The following is a 20,583-nucleotide window of genomic DNA, read 5'->3' on the forward strand; positions in this document are numbered from 1 at the left end:
AGTGTGGCTAGAAAAGGGGCATTGCTAGGCTTTCCTCTACGTATTCTGCAGTAATAGATATATGTCTCCCTCAAGTAGGTCTTCCTATAGAAAGAATAGTGTCCAGACTTTTGCTCCTATTTGTGATATTATTTTAATATGCGTTTATATGAGCATGTAGAGGCCTAAAAGTTTGAAGGCTACCTTTCCAAAGGCAGTTATTATTCATAGACAATAGCATAAAGGATGTACAAGCAGCACACTAAATAAATACTGAGAAAATACTATTTTCTAAAGCAAACAATGCAAGTACTGTTACATTAACATGAAGGTAGTGATTAAATTCACAATCCTAAACATCCACTGGTCAGATTATGTGACCAATACGTCTGTTCTAGAACAAGCAGCAGTCACAAGTATGGAGGCCATGTTGCTGAGAACACAGCTGCGCTGGGCAGGACACGCCTCAAGGATGAAGGACCACCACCTCCCTAAGATCCTACTCTATGGTGAACTTGCCACTGGCTGCCGCATGAGAGGAGCCCTGAAGAAAAGATACAAGGACTCCCTGAAACAACATCTCAGCCTTGGCCATATTGATCACCATAACTGGTCTGCTCTGGCCTCAAATCAGGAGGCCTGGAGACACACCATCTATAACGCTGCTGCTTCCTTTGAGAACACACGCAGGATCACTCTCAAGGAGAAAAGACAACGCAGAAAGAATCGTGTCTTGCAGAATACACCACCTAAGCAATCTTTCTGCTGTGCCTTTTGCAATCGGATATGTGATTGGCCTCATTAGCCATCAGCGTGTCTGTAACAAATGTGGATAGAGGCTTTCCCAAATCTTTGTTTGCGAAGCCCAGCCATGATGATGATGGGATGACAGCGCATTTTAAAAACATAATGATTACTAATATGATAACGTACTCTGAAATACAGAAATATTTTAGGTTTCAGAAACTCTTCTAGAAAAGTTATACAAATTCATTATAATAAGGGAAGATAGTAAACATAGCTACAAAAGTTGTTCTCATATGTTGTTATAATTTGAATCTCAACTAAAAAGCTATTCATTCTGAGATCCTTATGCTTAAAGCACATACAAATATCTCTATCAATACAGTCTTCGAGACTGGTATTATACACACCAGAAAGTCAGGAAATTTGGAAGTCAGTAATTTTGGAAGGCAATAATAGTGTACAAACTATAACGTGTAGTTTAGCCCAAGTACTAAACGAAATCACTTTATATACACCAGGGTCTATATAGAGCTGAGAGGCAGGTTCAACTGTTCATTTTACACAGGTATATCACCACTCAAACATGTAAATAATGCAGAGCTGAGTGGACAGAAGGGGAAGAGATTTTTCCCCTCCAGTTTATTTCACCTGTTTGTTTGCCCTCCATGTGTGTCTGTGTGAATGAGATTTTCTCACCTCCCTAGTTTAATTGCAAAGTATGTGGAGCTCTAAGAGAACTTAGTGTCACTATTTCTCCATTTTATCCTTACAGAATTTTGATTTCAGAAGTCCATTCGAAAAGATAAAAAATAATTCATAATTTTGGCGATCTATGGATGTAAATTTATGCTGCGTTAACACTGATTCTTAATTTTCCTTGAAAAAATTAGTATAAAAGTAACTTTTATATGTACTTTTATTTATTTCTTTATATACTTAAAGGTGTCATAGACACCAAATTTCAAAAAATAGCAGACTAAAATCATATTAATACTCACAATTAATATGTAATCACCAGTTGGAGTAAATAAGTCCCCTTAATACCATGGTTAATTTTAAATCAGGTGAACAGATCCATTCTTATTTCAGTTTTGTTCATTTTATTTTTTTTGAAAATGTTTATTAGCATATTACTTTGGAGCAGGTAAATAACGTTCCAGCTTCAGTGAACAGAAATCCAAACCAATTGTCAGAATTGTACAATTATCTGTGAAAAATGCTTTCACATATTTTTATGCTACAAGTTTATTTCATCACTTTTAAAATCAAAGACCAGAGAGCAGATTTTGCATGCCTTCTTGTTACAAAGTTTTTAGCAAAATGACTCACTTGACTGGTTTGAGATATGCGACGCGTCCGATTATACAGTGCCATGGAATCTCCCTCCCGTGTTCTTTCAATTCGCCATCCCCATGCCAGCATAGTTTTTAATGATTCTTTGATTGGCCATCGATAAATTTCTTTCTCCTAGAAGAATGTACATACAATAATTAACTTGTTTATTACAGCTGTACAGAGTAAAAAAAGAGTTTGGACGTTTCCTGTTTATAAGATGCAAAGAAATGTACTTAAATCAACCCTTACGGCCCAAGGTTAATGAAATGAGGCAAATAAATCATGTAAGATATTAAAAAGCTTATTTATAATTTTAGGGTTGGGCAGAAGAATTCTGGCCCTGCAGGAAGCTGATAATCTTATCCTGTTAACAGCATTCTCAGACATGAAGTCAAAGGTAGAGCAGTAATTCTCAGGAGTAAGTGTTCTGTCTGCTACATGAACCAAAAAACCAAAATCACAGAATCATAAGAAAGTCTATGTTGAAATAGACCTCTGGACATCATCTGCCTCTACCTTGTGTTGAGATCAGACAAGCTAACCAAATTGGGTTATGAATTATTTTACTATATTTTAATGTATTTTATATATTTGACTATAAAATTTACCAGCATTATCACACTTCAGTTTCACCATAAGTTATGCCATATAAATTCAGCCATGTGAGAAAACAGATTGAGTGGTTTATTTAATATACAATAAAAGCCTTCTATATCTTTTCAAGGTTTGGGGGAAGGCAACAACCACACATTAACTGATGTACTCCAAATAATCTTTTAAAATTATATAAACACAAGATGATATTTTCAGTGATATTTCAACCACCCTGAACGAACAAATTCCTTACCTTTTCAGATAGTAACTTATATTGTTTCATTAATGGTTGCACTTTTGCAGATTCAGAAAATGTTTCACCATACGTCCATCCATTGGCAAACTGAAAACAGCAACAATAAGTAAGGAAAAAATGGAGAAAAGCAAAAAATTATGAAAAATCCTATTTTTATTGGTACAAATTAACTGAACAATGCTTCTGCAGACCTGTTCTCTTAAAGTTTCCTTTCTACTATTTTCTCAACATTTTCTCAACCAACATTTATATTATCTGTACACTGAAAAGTGAATCATGTAGTGTGCCATCTTTTTGCAAATTAATGATTACCCAAAGCTATCATATCAATACTCTTTTCTTTTGCAGATTTATATGGAGCAGAATATCATGCTACAGTGGAGTAACTATTTCTAACAGTGGACAAAGAAATGGCACAAAGGAATAAAAATGCTAAAGAACTTTTTTGCTTAAAAAAAAAAAGTAATTTCAAGTCCATAAAACTGCTAAACAATTAGCAAGTATGTTTACTCAAAAGTCAACAATAAAAATAATGAAATGATGAAACATTATCTTGAAACACTCATATGCACTTACAGAACTTTTCTTCAAATACATTTCAAGAAAATTATGTGTTTATATCTTATCTACATACTAACTTGTAGCATTATGAAAAATAATAACATCCAGAGTAAAACATTTTAAAAATGAAATGGACTCAAATAAAAAAATCTGATTTTGCTTTAACAGGAACATAGATTTTACCTTTTCCATTGACCATTTATCATGAGCATGTTCTGCATATTTGTTAATGAAATATTCTAGCTTTTCAGGGATTGTAATGCTGAAAGTGAAGAGAAAATTAGCATTATATCACACATGCTAAAATGTGAATGCTTTTGTTTTGAAGAAAACTTCAAAATATATAACTAATAATGCATACATCAATTCAACACATCTTACTGTGCTTTTCTTCCTCACCTACAGTTTGCTCTAAGGCCTAGTTAAATCAAGGAAGAAATCTGAATTATTTAATGGGCACTGAATGACAATCACAGCTGCTGTAGGAATTTTACTTCTTTGAAATGTGTGCAGGGAAAATCAATAATGATATTGAGCACTCATGCTTCTTCACACATATTTCTTTTACTATCATTTTCTTAGTATTAAAGATAAATTTATGACTTATAGTTTCAGAATTATGGTAGTAACTTATTGCACAAGTCCATTATAAACTAAGTGCGATAACAGTCCTTCTAGAAGCACATCATCTATTTTATACATTCCTAGAAATTATATTATATGCTTGAAGCACACTAACTTATGCAACTTGAAAATTATATGCCTAATGTTTTATTTTCCAACACACCAGTGAATATTTAAAATATTAAAATCCTTATTCAAAATAATAAAAAGCCACACAAATTAATACACTAGCCTTTCAAGAGGTGTACAAGACAGTGTAGAAGTTAAGGTTTCTGAGGCAGCAAAGAAAAAGGAATAATTTTTAGTTGTCAAGCTAGATAGAACCTTCTTCCAGAACTAATTTATCAAATATCAGTAGTTTTCTTCATCTGCATTCTTATAAATGAAAAGGATTAACTGCTTCTTGGTCATTGCTGAAATAACAAAATCTTCCCTTCTAACACATAGGATTTGGTAGTAGAAGTGTTACAGTGCCACCTACTGCAAAGTAGAAGAGTCTGGATTTTAATTTTCAGTCATAAGAAAAAGCAGAAATGTAAACCAGAAATGTCTGAGTAACAGTTTGCAAGAGCCTAACAACATACAAAGGTCAGAAAATATTCATCCAGTACTGTTATCAGTTTTTTTATTGTTTGAAAGAGTGTATTTCAGGGGGAACTCTACTAGTGCTATAATACTTCAAATAATTTCAGAAATGCAGTGAACTGACAAGTACAAAAATGTCCTATTACCTACAGCTTAATATAAATAGGTCTAGTAGAAAGCAATGTGATGCAGGATTTGCATGTTAAAAGAATGTTAAGATAATTTGTAGGTGACATAGAATTAGTGCTTTCTTTGTCTTGAAATATCACAGAACTGGTGACTGTATGGCAAAGACGTGACCTATGGTTTCAGTAATGTTAAGTAACATTTTCTAAATTTTCAAATATATACTGTCTATCTACAATTTTTCTCAGAAATGACACCAGATAAAATAATATTCAATTCGCTAAATGATAGTATAATACTCTTACTAAATTTTGTTAAATCTTCATATATTTTAAATACATTTTAGACAAATGAATTTTCATGGTGGTTGAAGTGATTTCTATATTCCAGACTAGACTGTGGCTTTTACTACCATATTTCAATGTGCATACATGTACAATCATGCTGTAACAAAGATATCAACCTACTGACAGCATTTTGTGTGCTGAATACAGGCAGAAAGTTCACTGAAGCAATTGAAGCAAATGTCTTACAAGAGGAATTTTTAAAGATACAGTGCATAGCCACACTTCTGTAAGACTGTTCTATAGAAAGGAAAACAGCATGCTGGCTGTAGTCAAAAGTCAGGGCAGAAAATTTCCATTTAGATACGTGCTCTGTCTGGCTAATGTACTTAAAAAATCATGGTCAGAGTATGACGCCCAGAGAGAATGAATATCTTTCTGCCCAATTCCCCATTATTCATAATAAAATGATTATATGAATGCATGATCAAACATAATTTTCTGTAGGTACACTGTCACTCACACATACTGGAATTAATGTCTTGTCACATGATAATAATGACAGGGATGAGTAGGCTAGTCTACTTTTTCAAATCCTAAAAACATGACGGTTTGTTTGCAGCAGACACATAAAGATAATTGGACAATTCTATCTTCAGGGTAAAAATGCACTAAAAATATTCTAATTTGACCAGGAAATTAGTTATGTAATGTGATAGTTATTGCTTTACATGATTTAAAATAAATATTTAAGTAAAAATAAAAATTTAAGGTCTCAATTTTATCTAGAAGATAAGCATTTCAAAGAGAAGAAAAGCTGTAAGTTTCCATTATTCCAAACAACAGATTCCGCCCCCTCTTTTACCCATTCACACATAAAAAAAAAACTAGTTGCAATGAAGTAATTCCTTACTTTGAGGTATCAACAGGTTGAGGATTGAAGTTCCCATCTGAATCCATTGAAGCCTGTTTTTCCATCATATTGACATAATTTGATTCCATGTAATCTGGAGGTAAGGCCCCAGCAACTGCGCTCAGACAAGGCAAAGCCAGTTTGAACAGTTCTTGTTCATATTTCTGTGGAAAACACCAGGAATAGAAAGTGAGTAGTGAATAGGAACTTTCAGCATCATTCCTGAAACTAATACAGCTGTGTGTGAAACCAAGCAGCCACAGACTGGCTTTCTTGATGTGAAATTGAATCTTTGTTCTGAAAATAAAACTGACTGTCTAAAGCATGTAGATAAAGCTAGGATCAAGTCTTGCTCTTGCTCAAATAAATGAGAAAAGTGCTGACTTCATTGGCAGAAAAACCAGACATTTTTCAGATGCCTAAGAAGAAAACGTAGCACAGGAATATGCACAGCATTCCGAAATACCTAGATTTGAAATGAAACTGATGAAATTTTAAGGAAATTTGTTAAAAATTGTCACAGAATGAATAAATACATAACAAAGCGTATTATTAAATTTTTTTCCAACATAGAATTGATTCAAGGGTGCTGCAACTGCAACTACTAAGCAGAGAACTGTACAGATCTATACAGATATATAACAAGATTACGGCTTTACTAATATATATTTGTTTAATGAGTAGAAAAATGGTATACCTACATTAAAGTAGAAGTTATAAGAGAAAGATTTAAATTTACTAAGCCTGTATCTTTTCCTTCAAAGTACATAATACAGTACTGACAAAAGTTGGGTAAAAATCACAGATTAAAGAAAAAAAGATTACACAGGAAAGATTTTACAGTAATAGATGGATATTAAAATTACTTACCTTTTGAGATAAAGCATCAAAAATACCCCAGAACAACTTTCTGGATAAATGAAGTTCTTCTTCTGAGGCAGCACCAAAGTTACCCCATCCACTTGGCAAACAATAATACTTCCAGCATCTTTCATAATGATTTGTCAGCAACTAAAACAAAACATATTTCGAAAGCAAATAAAATTATCTATTGAGGTCCTTCCATTCTGGCACTTGACCATTACAGACATTACCAGAAAAATTTCTATCTTTTTATCAATAATCGATGTTGTGTATCTCTTTTTTAAATCACTGGAGCATACACACACAGAATTAGAAGTTTTTTCATCGTGGTTTCAAAACTTTTTGGAAAAAAATCTTGCAAGTCACAGTCAGTAAAGATCTGACAGGATTCTCTTTTTCCAGTCAGAACAAATGTCAAGGTGGAAAAATGAAGACATTCATAATAAAAATCTGTATCATTTATGCACAAAAATATGCATAAATAAAGACAGGACTTACAAAAAAAAGTCTGATGTGCAGAAGTGAGGATTTTGATAACCAAAAATATAATCTTGATACTGCACAGTTCTGTTATACTTTTAATGGATCAGAGGGGAAAAAAACAACAATACATGAAATATATTTTTATACCTTCATATTTAAATAATCTATTAATATCTATTTACTACTTAAACTGGTTGGATGATTAAAGAAAAAACAGAGATAAGAACTTACATGCATATAGCCTGTAAAAAGACAAAAGTTTTATCATTTATATAGAACCACAGGAGTCTCAGAAATATGGACTCTAAGAGTCAAATATGTATCTGAAAATATTTTTTCAAACTACACTCTATTACACAGTGGCCAGACAAGTTTGCTTTTAGACTGCATGAGCATACTAATATATATACATATATGCTTTTAAACCTAGTCAAGAGAGTAAAGGTAGGTCTTAGTCTTAGAGAAGTACCTGATGAAGCACTGAATATGAATTAAGAGGAAATAAAAAGGCAGCTTTATTCCATAAAGTTTGCAATATATTATACAGGAAAAACACCACAGATTTGAATTCACTTGTTGCTTAAACTGAGGAAACTTTTAACTGCAGAAACTAGCAAATGTATTCACGGTAGGTAACTGTATTCTCATTAGCCTCCATTATTTCCTCCTCTTTTCCCATCGAAAATTACATTTTCAGATGCCTGATTAACTTACAGCTGCCTTTTTATATTAATATAATCTGTTTGCCAGTACAAGCCCATAAGGAATACACAGAGTACTTTCAAATCAGAAACACATTAATAGATACAGGTAGGAGTCCCTTGTTAAATCACTGAAAAACAGTTTATTGTCAGAGAAACCTCTTAAAAGTTATAGGTCTATCATCAGATAAAGAGTTCACTTTCCTCAGAAACTCCTATTACTTGTTTAGGGTCAATGGACAAAATCTTTTGCTAACACCATGGTTCTCTTCACATCTATATTCTTGCAAGCCCTGACTTGACAAAAGGATCCAATTATTATTTCCTTACGGTTCAGTTCAGCAACATGGGAAACACTGCAGTCATGACTCTCAGTATCATAAAGCCTGCTCTTTCAGATGAACAGATGTCAAGGAACTGGGGTTGTTCCTTCCCAAAAAACAAAACCCTGAAGTACTATAGCCATGGAGAGAGCACCAAGTTACTCCTTGGTTTTAGCAGCACACAAAATGTCATAATGCATTAGAAGGGTCCACTTTACGGCAACATACTAAATTATCAACTACATTTCTCATACACAGACACTGAAGAATGTCAGATCCGGCATTTGATCTGTAGTTTGATCAAGGACTTCTTAAGGAACAGAAACAAAATTATGAAGTCCTTGGCAGGACTTCAGCAGCAGGTCCTGGGTTTGAGACTAATGATTTAAATTCCTCCTCTGATAGGCTTTAAAATCATAAAAATATATCAAATAAGAAAAGATTAAATATCTCATTCAGAGTGGAAGTGGGAAAGCACTAAAATGAAACTTCATCACTAAATATGTATTTCTTAGATTTCCAGGTACCAACTACAGAAAAAGAGTCTGTTTTCCAAGAGCAAGGAAAACCAAAGCCAAGGACAGAAGTAAGGGTACATACAGGTTATAAATTGCTATGTTTTGTGCACAGGATTCTGCCCCCTTCCCCCAAAGGTTTTTCTTTTCTATGTCCACATGGGCTAAAACAAACAGGAGATAAAGGAGAAGCAAAGACTAGACTCAGACTTCGTGATTCTGTATGAATTGATGTAAATCAGACTGAATTTCTCCCAAAGTAACAATTTATCTTTAAAAACCATGGCCTTAGATTACTGTGGAGTGGCGATAATGTAGCAAAGACTATAGGGAATCTTCTCCATTTTCTGTTGAATACTAATATATATATTTTTACCTTGAGAGGCATCTTTGCATGTTCATTTAATAGAGGAACATCAAATACTAATCTTCTCAGCAAATGCTGCATCATGGAAGGCCGCAACTGCCTAAAAGCAGACAAACCATTTCAAAGGGGTGTACCAGCACAGTTTCATTCAAATAATTAACAATTACATTAAAGCAACATATCAGTTCTATGCCATTACAGTTCTTCAAATTCATAAAAACTGGACAGAAAAAAAAGGTGTCCAGAAGAAAGCAAACAAGTGCATACCAAATAAAATATTCTGAACAAGCTGCAAATCAAATGTTTCAAACAAGCTGAGAAAATATCTTATCAATAGACAGAGAAAAGCAGGAAAAAAATACTCAATTTTGATATTGTGTATTAGGATCACCATGCACACAAGAAAAGGATATAATGTAAATTTCTTGTAATATATCTCAATGGTTCTTAAAATATCCTAAAAACTAATAAAGACATAAGAGCACTATCTCTTTAGATGTCCTAAACAAGACACATAGCAGTGGACACAACTGGAAAGACAGCAAAAATAGTTATAATATGTATGTTAGAATGGCATGAACATTAAAGCTTTCCAGATAAATAACAAGCTCTGGTCCATTTTATTGGTTCCTATCATGGTAATATATATATAAAATTGTCAATGTGATATTTATTTAAAGAAATACTATCTAGTACTTTTTACAGTATTATAGTATAAATATCTGTAATTTCTGAACGCATTTCCACACTATGAAAAAAATCACAGAGAAATATTAAAAAAAACCCAAACCATCTCTGTTGAACTGAAAGCCTATATATTAACTTTAACTAGAAATTGAATTCATAAGTGTTTAGTCAACTTCTGATAATTAAGTCTGTAGGCTTTTAAAAAACTTGGGTAATAATTAACTGGTTTTGAGTCTGCAGACACCCAGACAAAATTTGTCCCATAGGTATCAATAATCAGGTATAACAATATTAGTCATTGATTAGGATTTCAAATGTAAAACACAGTAAATAAAAATCTACATAGAACTGTATAAGTTCCATGCAGATCAACCACGCTTCCAATCTGTATAGATAAAAGTATTTAAATGGAAATTCAGTGTATGTATAATTCCACAATTCCAGAGCTCTGTCTTTTTGCAGTACCTCCTCTTAGTTAATCACAAAGGATTTAATTTAAAAGATTTGGTAACAACAAAATAACTGAGGAGTGATATGGGTAATTAATAAAGCTGCAAATTGAATACAGTATATTAAAAACCATTTGCCAGGAAAAAAAAAGTCTTAATTATGTTACTGGTGGCACAGTTCTGAATTCCTCTATTATAAATATCGCAGGTTACTTTATCACTTAGCATTCCTGTACAGCCAGGAGTATTTTCTTACCCACAGATTGACAGCAAACACTCTTCAATAGAATCTCGCTGAGCTTTGGTAAGAGAGCATCCCTTTGAGAGTCTGTACACAGTATGTAACAAGGAATCAATGAGGGAAGCATGGTGCTCTGTGCCAGCAAAAAGAGGAGCACATCTGGTCAAGAGAGGCAAGACTGCTGTGCAAAGGTATCGATTCAGAGCCAAAGCCATATCCGTAGCACTTAAAGCAGCCTACAAATTAAATGGGACAGAAATTAGACTTGTCTCATCAATGTTGTTACAAATGAAAGGAATTTTTTTGTTTTTTTTCTTTTGTAGTAGTTACAAAGAGGGAAATTTCCAAAACACAAATGAGGATTTGATACCTACTGAAAGCTAGATGCCTATCTCCTTCTCCTACTTCTGAAGTCTCATAAATGGCTTTTGTTTTGTTTTTGAGGATGAAAACAGAACACTAAAGGTAGCCATTCAAAAATAAAACAATTTCCAGACTATATTGAAGAATGTCATAGTTGCTTAACAGAACACTCCAAAATCAGATAATACCAGTCAGTATTTTTGTTATGATCAAGGCCAAGTTTCATGTGAGAAAAAAAATCCTCCCCTGCTCGCTCTTAGATATCCGGATGAAAACGACCTGAGGGTGCTGTTCTTTCCATGAGCCAGTGTGTGCCCAGGTGGCCAAGGAGGCCAGTGACATCCTGGCTTGTATCAGCAATAGTGGGGCCAGCAGGACCAGGTCAGTGATCGTTCCTCTGTACTTGGCACTGGTTAGACTGCTCCAGTTTTAGGCCCCTCACTGCCAGAAAGACATTGAGGTGTTGGAGATATTAAAGAGAAAGGCAACAGAGCTGGTAAAGGGTTTGGAGCACAAATCTTATGAGGAGTGGCCAAGGGAGCTGTGGTTGTTTAGCCTAGTGAAGAAAAAAAGGCTCAGGAGAGACCTTATCGATCTCTACAGCTACCTGAAAGGAGGTTATAGTGAGGTGGGGGTCAGTCCCTTCTCACAAGTAACAAGACACGGGACAAGACAAAATGGCCTCAAGTTGCACCAGGGAGGTTTAGATTAGTTATCAGGAAAAATTTCTTCATGGAAAGAGTTGTCATTGGAGCAGGCTGTCCAGAGAAGCAGTGGAATCACAATCCCAGGAAGTGTTCAAAAAACTTAAATATGTTCAAAAAAGCGGATATGGCACTTGAGGACATGGTTTAATGGTGAACCATGGTGGTGCTAGACAGATGGACTTGATGATCTTAGAGGCCTTTTCTGACCTTAACAAATCTATGATTCTAAATAACAACATAATTATTTTCAGAGTTGACATAATAGGTCAGATAGGAAAACCAAAGTCAGTGTCTTAGCCCTCATAATAGCTCTCTAAATCTAATCTTTCTGGACCAAGACATTTAAGAAAAATTAGATTGAAATAAGCCTCACAGAAAAAAAAGGTAGCAATATTGAGGAGGAACTAGACCAAAAAATCTGTCATTTTCTAAATAACAATGCAGGTGTCTCTAAAAAATGCACAGAGATGAACACTTTCTGTGTATCTTTGGAAAGAGGCTCTCAGTTACATGCTTCACCGGCAGCTCATCTGACTTTGATTCCATAGCACCAGCTCAGAAAGTCTCCCGGGGAACGGCATTGCATCTTTTATTGTATGGGTAACAGTAGGGGCTCTTATAAAGTGAGCATTATTCTGGACAATTCATCTCCAAGTAATATCAAATTTCAGCAGCAACACACAGTACATCCATAATTTGAGAAATGTAGAAGACATGAAGACACAAAAAATGTTTTTCTGAGGAATGAAAAATGCTTTAGTGTTCAGTAAGAATCAAAATAAAAACAGACTTAAACCCTTACTGTATCTAAAGAAGCAGCAGCCCGAAGATCTGGCAGAAAGCCAACTTCAAGAAGGTGTAGAAGAAAATCCTGGTCCTCAATTCCATAGACCCTGTCAAGGAACAAAACCATGGCTGCCTTGTGATCTGGGCAAAACCCCGCAGACATGTCAGGTTCCACCACAGTACCATCTAAAAGGAAGAAAAAAGACTTCAATGACAAGGATCATCCTTCATCAGCAGACCAGGCAGTCTAAGCATCTTCTCCATGGTTTTATTACAAAAAGGCAATATATTTGAAGTTAAATGAAAAAGAATGCGTAAGGCTAATTCTATCCAGAGAGACCTCAAAGTCCATACATGCTTTTCTGTTTCTGCTTTGTATATCAAGGGATTCTTACCAGGTGATATTCTGATATGCTACATACTCAAAACATAATAATTAATCTATATAACTACCTAGTTTTTAGAAGAAGCAGACAGAAAGTAAAAATTACAACAATTCTACATCAAATATCCTGGAAATGCAGCATTGGTGACCATATCTGTAATGTGTGACGAAGAATTAAGAATGTACTAAAAAGTTCTCTGTATCTGAAAACTTTTGAAATATCTGAAATATCATTGAAATATCACTGAAATATTTTAAAATGTTGATACTTTCATTTGGAAAAGCAATAAGCAATTCTGTATCTGTGAGCTGCACTCTGCTACTGAGATATCACCTACTGATCTATAACTATTTGGAACATAAATAAATAATGGTGTTATAGAAGGATTAATCTTTTTATCTCTTCTACAGCTACCTATTGGGCAATCTTGTGCTGTGAGTTCTTAGACAATCCAAGTTGCAATTATAATTGTCTCTCTCCAGACACCTTAAAAAGCAGATGTAACTCCTTTCCCCTTTTTATATAGATGCTCTCTTAGCTCCCACAATTGCAACCAATTCTATATAGGCAGAAAACACAAAGAAATACATTTGCCTATATATGTCACATCTATAATTTCACCACAGTTGCTGAAGAACAACTCTGGTGTCTTAGTAAGATCTGCTAGAAACAATTGATAGGGTTAGAACAACAAAAGCTAACGATTATACTATTAAGAAAATATATCTTAATTTTTAAAAATTGTTTATAAAAACCAAAAGCATGCATTCTTAAATTTCTTTTTAAAGTGGTAATAGATTTTCGTAACTCAGTTTAATGGAATTTACATCAGTGATTTAAGAGTACACAGAATTATTGACTACAGCATGCAAAAAAGATTTTTGAAACATGTTTGAGATACACGATTTCTCCTCTAATTCACATAATAAATAGTTTAATTTCTATAGTATTTTTAATTGCTGAGAAAAGTATGAGTGTCAATACATCAACAAATTACAAAACATAATAGGATGGGATAAAAAAATGCAGAACAACCATATTACCTTTAGCTATGGTTGGCATGTGGAAAGGAATACTAATTACTCCCACCAAATCTTCCAGTGGAATCAAAGACCGTAGAATTGATCTGATTCTAATGGCTTCCCCTTTACCAGCATGGATTAGCTTAGGAAAAGACAAATAAAAAATTAACAAGGCCTTCTTTTTATCTTCAGTATGTGTTCATGGTCTGGAAACTTCCTGAACCATGGACAGACAAAAAATTACTTCTTCCAAAATCACACTCTAATTAACAATGTAAATTTCAAGCAATCTGCATATATTTGCTCTATTTTGGATGCAAATGTACAAAGTCTAAAAATCTAGTTGTTTGGTTATTAAATAAGACTAAGTTTTCAGAATGGAGTATTAGGTAAAAGAGGTGGACAAAGCATTTAAATATAGCAAATGGTGGGAGGGGTGGAGGGAAGCAGAAGCAAATTTTGTGATTAAAAAAGACAGTTTTTTCTGTCCTGGTCAAATAAGAACACTTTCAGGTATTCCAGTTGTTTCAGTTTTGTTTTTAAAAAAAGGCAGCAAGAGAGGTAGAAAACAAGACAATTCTTTCATTCAAACAAAAGAGATATTCATACACTGACTTTATTAAATGGATACATCTCTTTTTTCAAGTTATTAATCTCTTCAATAATCTTATACTGATCTATACTAATTCATATTAATTAAGGAACATTTCAGGGTGAAATTAAAAGCTACTTATAAGTAAATTTTTGAAGAATAGGAATATATATTGAATCATAAACAACAAATATTTTCAAATACTTTCAAGCTCTTACAAAATAAGTGGTAAGGGTTTGGTTTTTATAGTGTATCTAATTCTTCATATCTAATGCCTAAAACAGTGACATCTTACCTTTGAGAAGGTTTGTCAGTGTGAATAAAGATTATGAGATATTAATGCGTACATTCAAGGATAATGCTATCCCTACATTGTAAAAGGATGTCCTATAATATTTACACTTTGATAACATTTAAACTTTGATATGCAATTTAAAGAGTCTGTTTAAAGACATATACGAAGAGTAAAACTGTGGTTTGCAAAAAATAAATCACTCTATCACAACAAATAGGGAAATTTGAGGAATTTGAATGTCACACTGGACAATAAAACAGAAACAAACAAAAAAAAAGCCACCAAAATACCAATGGAATAATTAGTTTTAAATGGAATAATTAGTTTTAAAAGAACAGCTTCCAAACAGATTTTTTTTTCCTTGCAAGTCATAAAAACACCACATTATGTACACTAAGAAATTATGTAGCCATATCACTGCTTTAATACCTGATAACATGTTACTGTGAAAAAAACAAACAGCAAACCACGGATCAGTCAAACAACTATGCTTTTAATTTTTAATGCGTGAAGAATAAAACTTACATGCATTTCAGGGGCACAACGTCCTAAGAGATCAATCAAAGCAGCATAAAAGGTCATGATTGCATTTCCCATGTGAATAGTGTCATCTTCTTGTTCTTCAATTTCTCTGTAATTAGTTAAATGTTACAACAATTATAAGATGAAAAAAATACAAGGAAATAATTTACAACAGTAATAAATAAAGAAAATCTGCTCTAGGTGTAACAGCTTACATAGAGTGGCTTCTGTTAATTAGTAGACTCTTAGCAGACTAGGACAGAATGTATTTTGTCCCTAAGAGATCGTAGTGACATCTGCTTTGTAACCATTGATACCATTTATCTACCTCATTTTGCATCAGACATCATTTGCATCAAACTCTTAACTGACTGGCAGAGAACAAACAGAATTTCAAAGATGTTTTAATATTTAGAGTTACTTAAATTAGCACTGCAGAGAAAGCACAGTTTAGCACAATACAAATTTCTACTCTTCACAGAATCCAAGGGAGAATCCAACTGATAATTCAGGTGTTAAAACAAATAAGTCATTTCACACCTAAGATTATAAAACAAATAGTCAAATATTATGGCAATGTAAGTGGTTCTACTGCACCTACAGGGTTTTACTAGATCCATTACTTGGGGAAGGTCCATCTCTTGTTGTATCTTCTGATATTTCTATCGCCTCTTCCATGGCAGCAAGTAACCCATTGCCTCCTTCTCCTCTTAGAGCTGGACCAAAACATTCAGGTCGACGAATAAGCAGTCTGACTACAACATTAGCGTTCTCCTCCACACTCTCTCCTACCACACAGAACAAATATCAAGATATAAGATTATAACAAAAAGAGTTCTGAAATATAATCAGAAAAAGGTACACAAAAGTGCAGAGTGCATGCATCAGTAGATGCTTTTAACTACAAAACAGTTTCAATATCACAACAAAGTTACATAAACATGCATACTCCTTTATTACTGCAATAAAAGCTATGAAATAAAATGTGTGTTTTAATTCAAAATTAAATAGAGCCAAAGAATTAGCTATGTAGTAAAGGGTGTTTAAAGCATCACTGAAACTACTGATTTGTAGTAAAGACTCACAGCCAAGTGCAAGGGTTAATGAGAGGACTGATATAACTGCTGAACACTAAACTATAACTGCTGGACTATCTAAATCTTCACAAAAAGATGAGGGTTTGGCTCTGCAATTATCACAGAAAGATTTAGGACTCTCTGCTCTACTTTCAAAAGAGATGTTGGCATTTCAAAGATTAAAGCTGAATCTGAAAAATGGAGCATAGGCTCACAAGATCCTATATGACTTGTGAAATGGGCATCTAAGATAATGTATGTCTTGAATAATTATAATGTTTCTGCGATTGTCCTTTAAATTTACAGTAAATTATTTAGTTGGCTTGTATTACTACTTAAAACTACAAACTTATTTGAATATTAGAGGAAGTTATAAAATATATAAGCTTCTACTCTACCATTGCAAAAAACAGCAAAACGAAGAAAATCCAAATATCGTTCTCCTTCAACTGGATTCCATCCGATGTCTGGGTAGCCTTTATAAATTAACAAAGGACAACTCTGCAATCCACATCCAGCCAAGTAGCGAACTACCTAATAGCAAAGTAAGATGAAAAATACATTAATTGTGAAAAAGAAGGGAAGTGCAACTTCAAAGGGAAGCATTCCCACCTTTGTCAAGATATGGTGTCCACATTCTATTATCTCTGACAAAACCATGTCATACTGTAGGGAAATCAGAAGAGCACCCTCTTCATTAGCTCACTTTCCCAGTCTTTTCCTACTTCTGCTATGACTTACCTGAACTACTTATCTTAATTCCATCATTCCTCTCTCTAGATTACTGCTTTGATATGTTATTTCTCTTGCAACTCTTAGCATTACAAATTAGTCAATTTTTCACTATTCCCCAACTATACACTATCCATAATTGAAGACACATCCCTTCCTTTATAATGAATAAAAGGTCTGAAATGGGCAGCCCAGGGAGGAGGCAGAGTCACAGTCCCTGGAGGTATTTAAGAAGAGACTGGATGTGGCACTTACTGCCATGGTCTAGTTGACATGGTGGTTTTGGTCAAATGTTGGACTCAATGATCTCAGCGATCTTTTCCAACCTGGTTGATTCTGTGATACTCTTTTATTTTAACCATTCACGTTCACTTGCCTTTTTTTCTTCTTTTTTTTTTTTTAAACATACAGCAGTAACACTCCCTGTAATTCAGGCCTAGGGACTCAGTAGTAGTTTTCAGTTGGCCCTTTCCTTTCTGAACTGTAAGAATTGTAAGCCTAACCTTTAGCTGGTTTGGACAGCTTCTTTTTGCTGACCATTTATAAGAATGATAAGTCTGAAAATGTCCTTTTAAACACACATGTTCTTTCCTAAGAAAGGAACACATACACTTATATTACTCCTGACAGATATTTTCCTATGAATATTATACCAACTCCAGAATTCAAGGTCTTCAAGAAAAACATGGATATTGTCATTTCACTGTCTCACTTTCCATTAGAAAGTGGTTTTAATGTCTATCTTTAATCCATTTTTCTATTATTTAACCTGCTTTTCTTATCCACTACTGACATAGCAACTATTATGCTAATCCTTCTTGCAGCAGCAATTTACATATACTATACAATTGTCATAGGTTCTCTTGAGTGTTTTACTCATTAGTCTAATTAATCCTAATTTCTAAAAACTTTTCTGGAACAGGTTTAAATGATAGGGGAAAATACAGATAGCTATAGGCAGATATCTCCATGAAAATTTGTCATATATTGTAACAAGTCGTCACAAAGCTTCTAGTTACCCCTATTGTGTTATGTCACTACTTTATGTCACCATCCAAAAGAATAACAAAGAAAGATTTCAGCAATAAAGTTTTGTTGGGTACACTACTCCAAAAGTAAGAGCTCTTCTTGAGACAATTCCTTTTTGTTACAACTGTGTGTGTAACAACCAGAATCTCAATTCAACTTTTCAGACCACCAACAGAAAAAAACAAGCAAACAGATCACAATAATCTTCCCCGGAAAAGTAGCAAAAAGTCCCATATAGTCTTGGATTTTGATGACTCTAAGAAACAGTTATCTTCCCCTCTCTATAGGGACAAAAATGCTTGAAAAAGACACTACCAACCTTCTCCAGATCAGGCTCCCTTAATGCCAGAGCAAGTTCATTGTTATCCATCACAGACGCTGCTGCAACATCTAAAGGAGTTGATCCTCGCATAGAAGGAGAGGCTGTTAAAATAACATTTAGTTTCAACACCAATTTAATAAAACCAACAAACTCATAGGAAATGCATTAATAATAAATTTCCATGCACTTGCATGAAATCTGACATTGTTATGAAATCAAAATACAATATAGACTTTCAAGCTAGAAACAACTTGTCTTACACATTCCTGTCTCATCAGATACTTTATTTTAAGATCTCATTCTTTCTAATTTTCTTAAGTGACACAACTTTGTTTTGAGGAAAATGTAGTAATGATTTTATATCTAATACACTGATATGTTATCAAATCCACTGAAATAGAAAATACCTTTAAGCTTTAAAACATAAGATTATAAGTTATCTATTTCTTAAAAAAAATGGCAGTAACTATAATGTTGGAAAAATCTGAAGTTTTCATATTGACACTCCAAATTCATTCAGTTTGGACACTTTCTCTTCAAAAAGATTTTTAATTTATGCTTCTGTCCTATATCTTTACATTAATAAATTTGTGATCATTTAAAGAAAATTACTATGAAGACTCCTAAATAATTATATATTCTCAATCACAAGTACTAAATCAAATAAGGATAAACGTATCTCTTCTACAACACTTTGCATAGAAAAGAAAGGCAAACACTTCAAGGTTCATTTCTGGGCACTATACACGCATACCCAAGCAAATGAGTTGTTTATTTCTCCGACTGCCAAAGGCCTTACTGACCAGTCTACAGAAAGAAAGTGCAAGGGTGCAAACTTGAGCAGGGAGAGATAACCCTAATGAAATGCTGCCAATAATTATTTATTATTCTCTTTCTCAAAACAGGATTATATTCTGTTCCTCAAAATGTACAATCACTAACTCTCTCTGAATGTTCAGGCACATACAAAAAAGTGTATACTAAATTAGCTTAACTTAAGGTCTCCCCGACTGTCAGGGAGGCTGTTTGGAGTTAGCAATACAGTTCATGAAAATATTTTTTCACTGGGAAAAGGAGAAACTTCAATACAGAGCGTAAACAGAGGGATGTAAAAAAATACAGGTGGTTTTATAAATAAATTACCTGAAAGTTTTAAATTATATTTTTGGTATAGGATCTCAAAAGCCCCACAATTAATACTTACCAAGGCCAACACTGCTGTTTTCCAATAAATAGCTAAGATGATCAAACATAGCTTTCTGATTCTGTCTGCTGATGCGGCAAAAATAACACAGAAAACGACAGCAGTTTGCCACCATCTTTGGGAAAGTGATTTCCTAAGAAGCAAATAAAAACAGACTGAAGCTAAAACTCTTAGACTTGCAAAAGGTCATTTATGCAAAAGCCTTTTAACCTACTCATATGTTGGCATTATATTCATTGCACTTCAGTGAAATTAGCTGTTTAGGTTTTGCACTGGAATCAACAGGACTTTCTCAGCAAGTTAGTAACACCTTAAGCCTCAAAGATCAAAGTATAAGCTTGAAAAACAAAAGCTGGGGTCACCCATACATTCTAGATTCCAACATGAAAGAAGGTGAATGCTCATTTGCATAGAGTAATACTTCACTGATTTTTAATTAGTTACTAAAAAGATCTCCCCTTCAAAACACAGTAAGCATATAAAGTGCTATTTGCAATTTTTTCTTTAAAGCACCTGAAATTACAATGCTAATGATATCTTCCTCTGGAATGAAAGGACTGATTCTTCTAAAAACTTAGTCAACTATTATGCTAATGGCAATTAACTAGAGGTTATGGTCCCACTACCTCCAGTGACATCTCAGAGCCTTATGGGATAAAGCTTTGAACAGTTATATTCTAAACTCTCTGGCTTTAACAGTGAATTGCTTTACCTTGGATTCTCCTCCACCAAGTACATTAACCATCACTTCCATGACAGTTTCATGCATGCCTAAAGCTCTCATGAGATTTGGATGTTGGTAAAATACTTTATTATTCATGATGTCTCTACAGGAAAACAAAATAAAGAAAATGTTATGGACCAATAGTTTACCTATTATGTTATTAGCAAAGCTGATTTACTGTGCAATTCT

The 20,583-nt window shown here is 33.9% G+C and overlaps 1 protein-coding gene across 1 annotated transcript in view; it reads right to left on the reverse strand.

Annotated features, from left to right (window-relative positions):
- RYR2 (ryanodine receptor 2) overlaps positions 1 to 20,583 on the reverse strand; it is a gene marked incomplete at its 5' end in the record, with an annotated part of 247,650 nt that overhangs the window by 100,311 nt on the left and 126,756 nt on the right. Inside the window, 15 exons of the mRNA XM_017835267.1 lie at positions 2,056 to 2,193; positions 2,909 to 2,998; positions 3,656 to 3,734; positions 6,005 to 6,168; positions 6,875 to 7,015; positions 9,267 to 9,357; positions 10,650 to 10,870; positions 12,507 to 12,676; positions 13,920 to 14,040; positions 15,311 to 15,416; positions 15,909 to 16,095; positions 16,782 to 16,917; positions 18,464 to 18,567; positions 19,671 to 19,803; positions 20,383 to 20,497. Of these exons, the coding sequence (XP_017690756.1) occupies positions 2,056 to 2,193; positions 2,909 to 2,998; positions 3,656 to 3,734; positions 6,005 to 6,168; positions 6,875 to 7,015; positions 9,267 to 9,357; positions 10,650 to 10,870; positions 12,507 to 12,676; positions 13,920 to 14,040; positions 15,311 to 15,416; positions 15,909 to 16,095; positions 16,782 to 16,917; positions 18,464 to 18,567; positions 19,671 to 19,803; positions 20,383 to 20,497 (1,996 nt within the window). The remainder of the gene's footprint in view (positions 1 to 2,055; positions 2,194 to 2,908; positions 2,999 to 3,655; positions 3,735 to 6,004; positions 6,169 to 6,874; positions 7,016 to 9,266; positions 9,358 to 10,649; positions 10,871 to 12,506; positions 12,677 to 13,919; positions 14,041 to 15,310; positions 15,417 to 15,908; positions 16,096 to 16,781; positions 16,918 to 18,463; positions 18,568 to 19,670; positions 19,804 to 20,382; positions 20,498 to 20,583) is intronic.

This window comes from Lepidothrix coronata, unplaced genomic scaffold (assembly GCF_001604755.1).
Source record: "Lepidothrix coronata isolate B3197 unplaced genomic scaffold, Lepidothrix_coronata-1.0 Scaffold253, whole genome shotgun sequence".
Classification (NCBI taxonomy): Eukaryota; Metazoa; Chordata; class Aves; order Passeriformes; family Pipridae; genus Lepidothrix; species Lepidothrix coronata.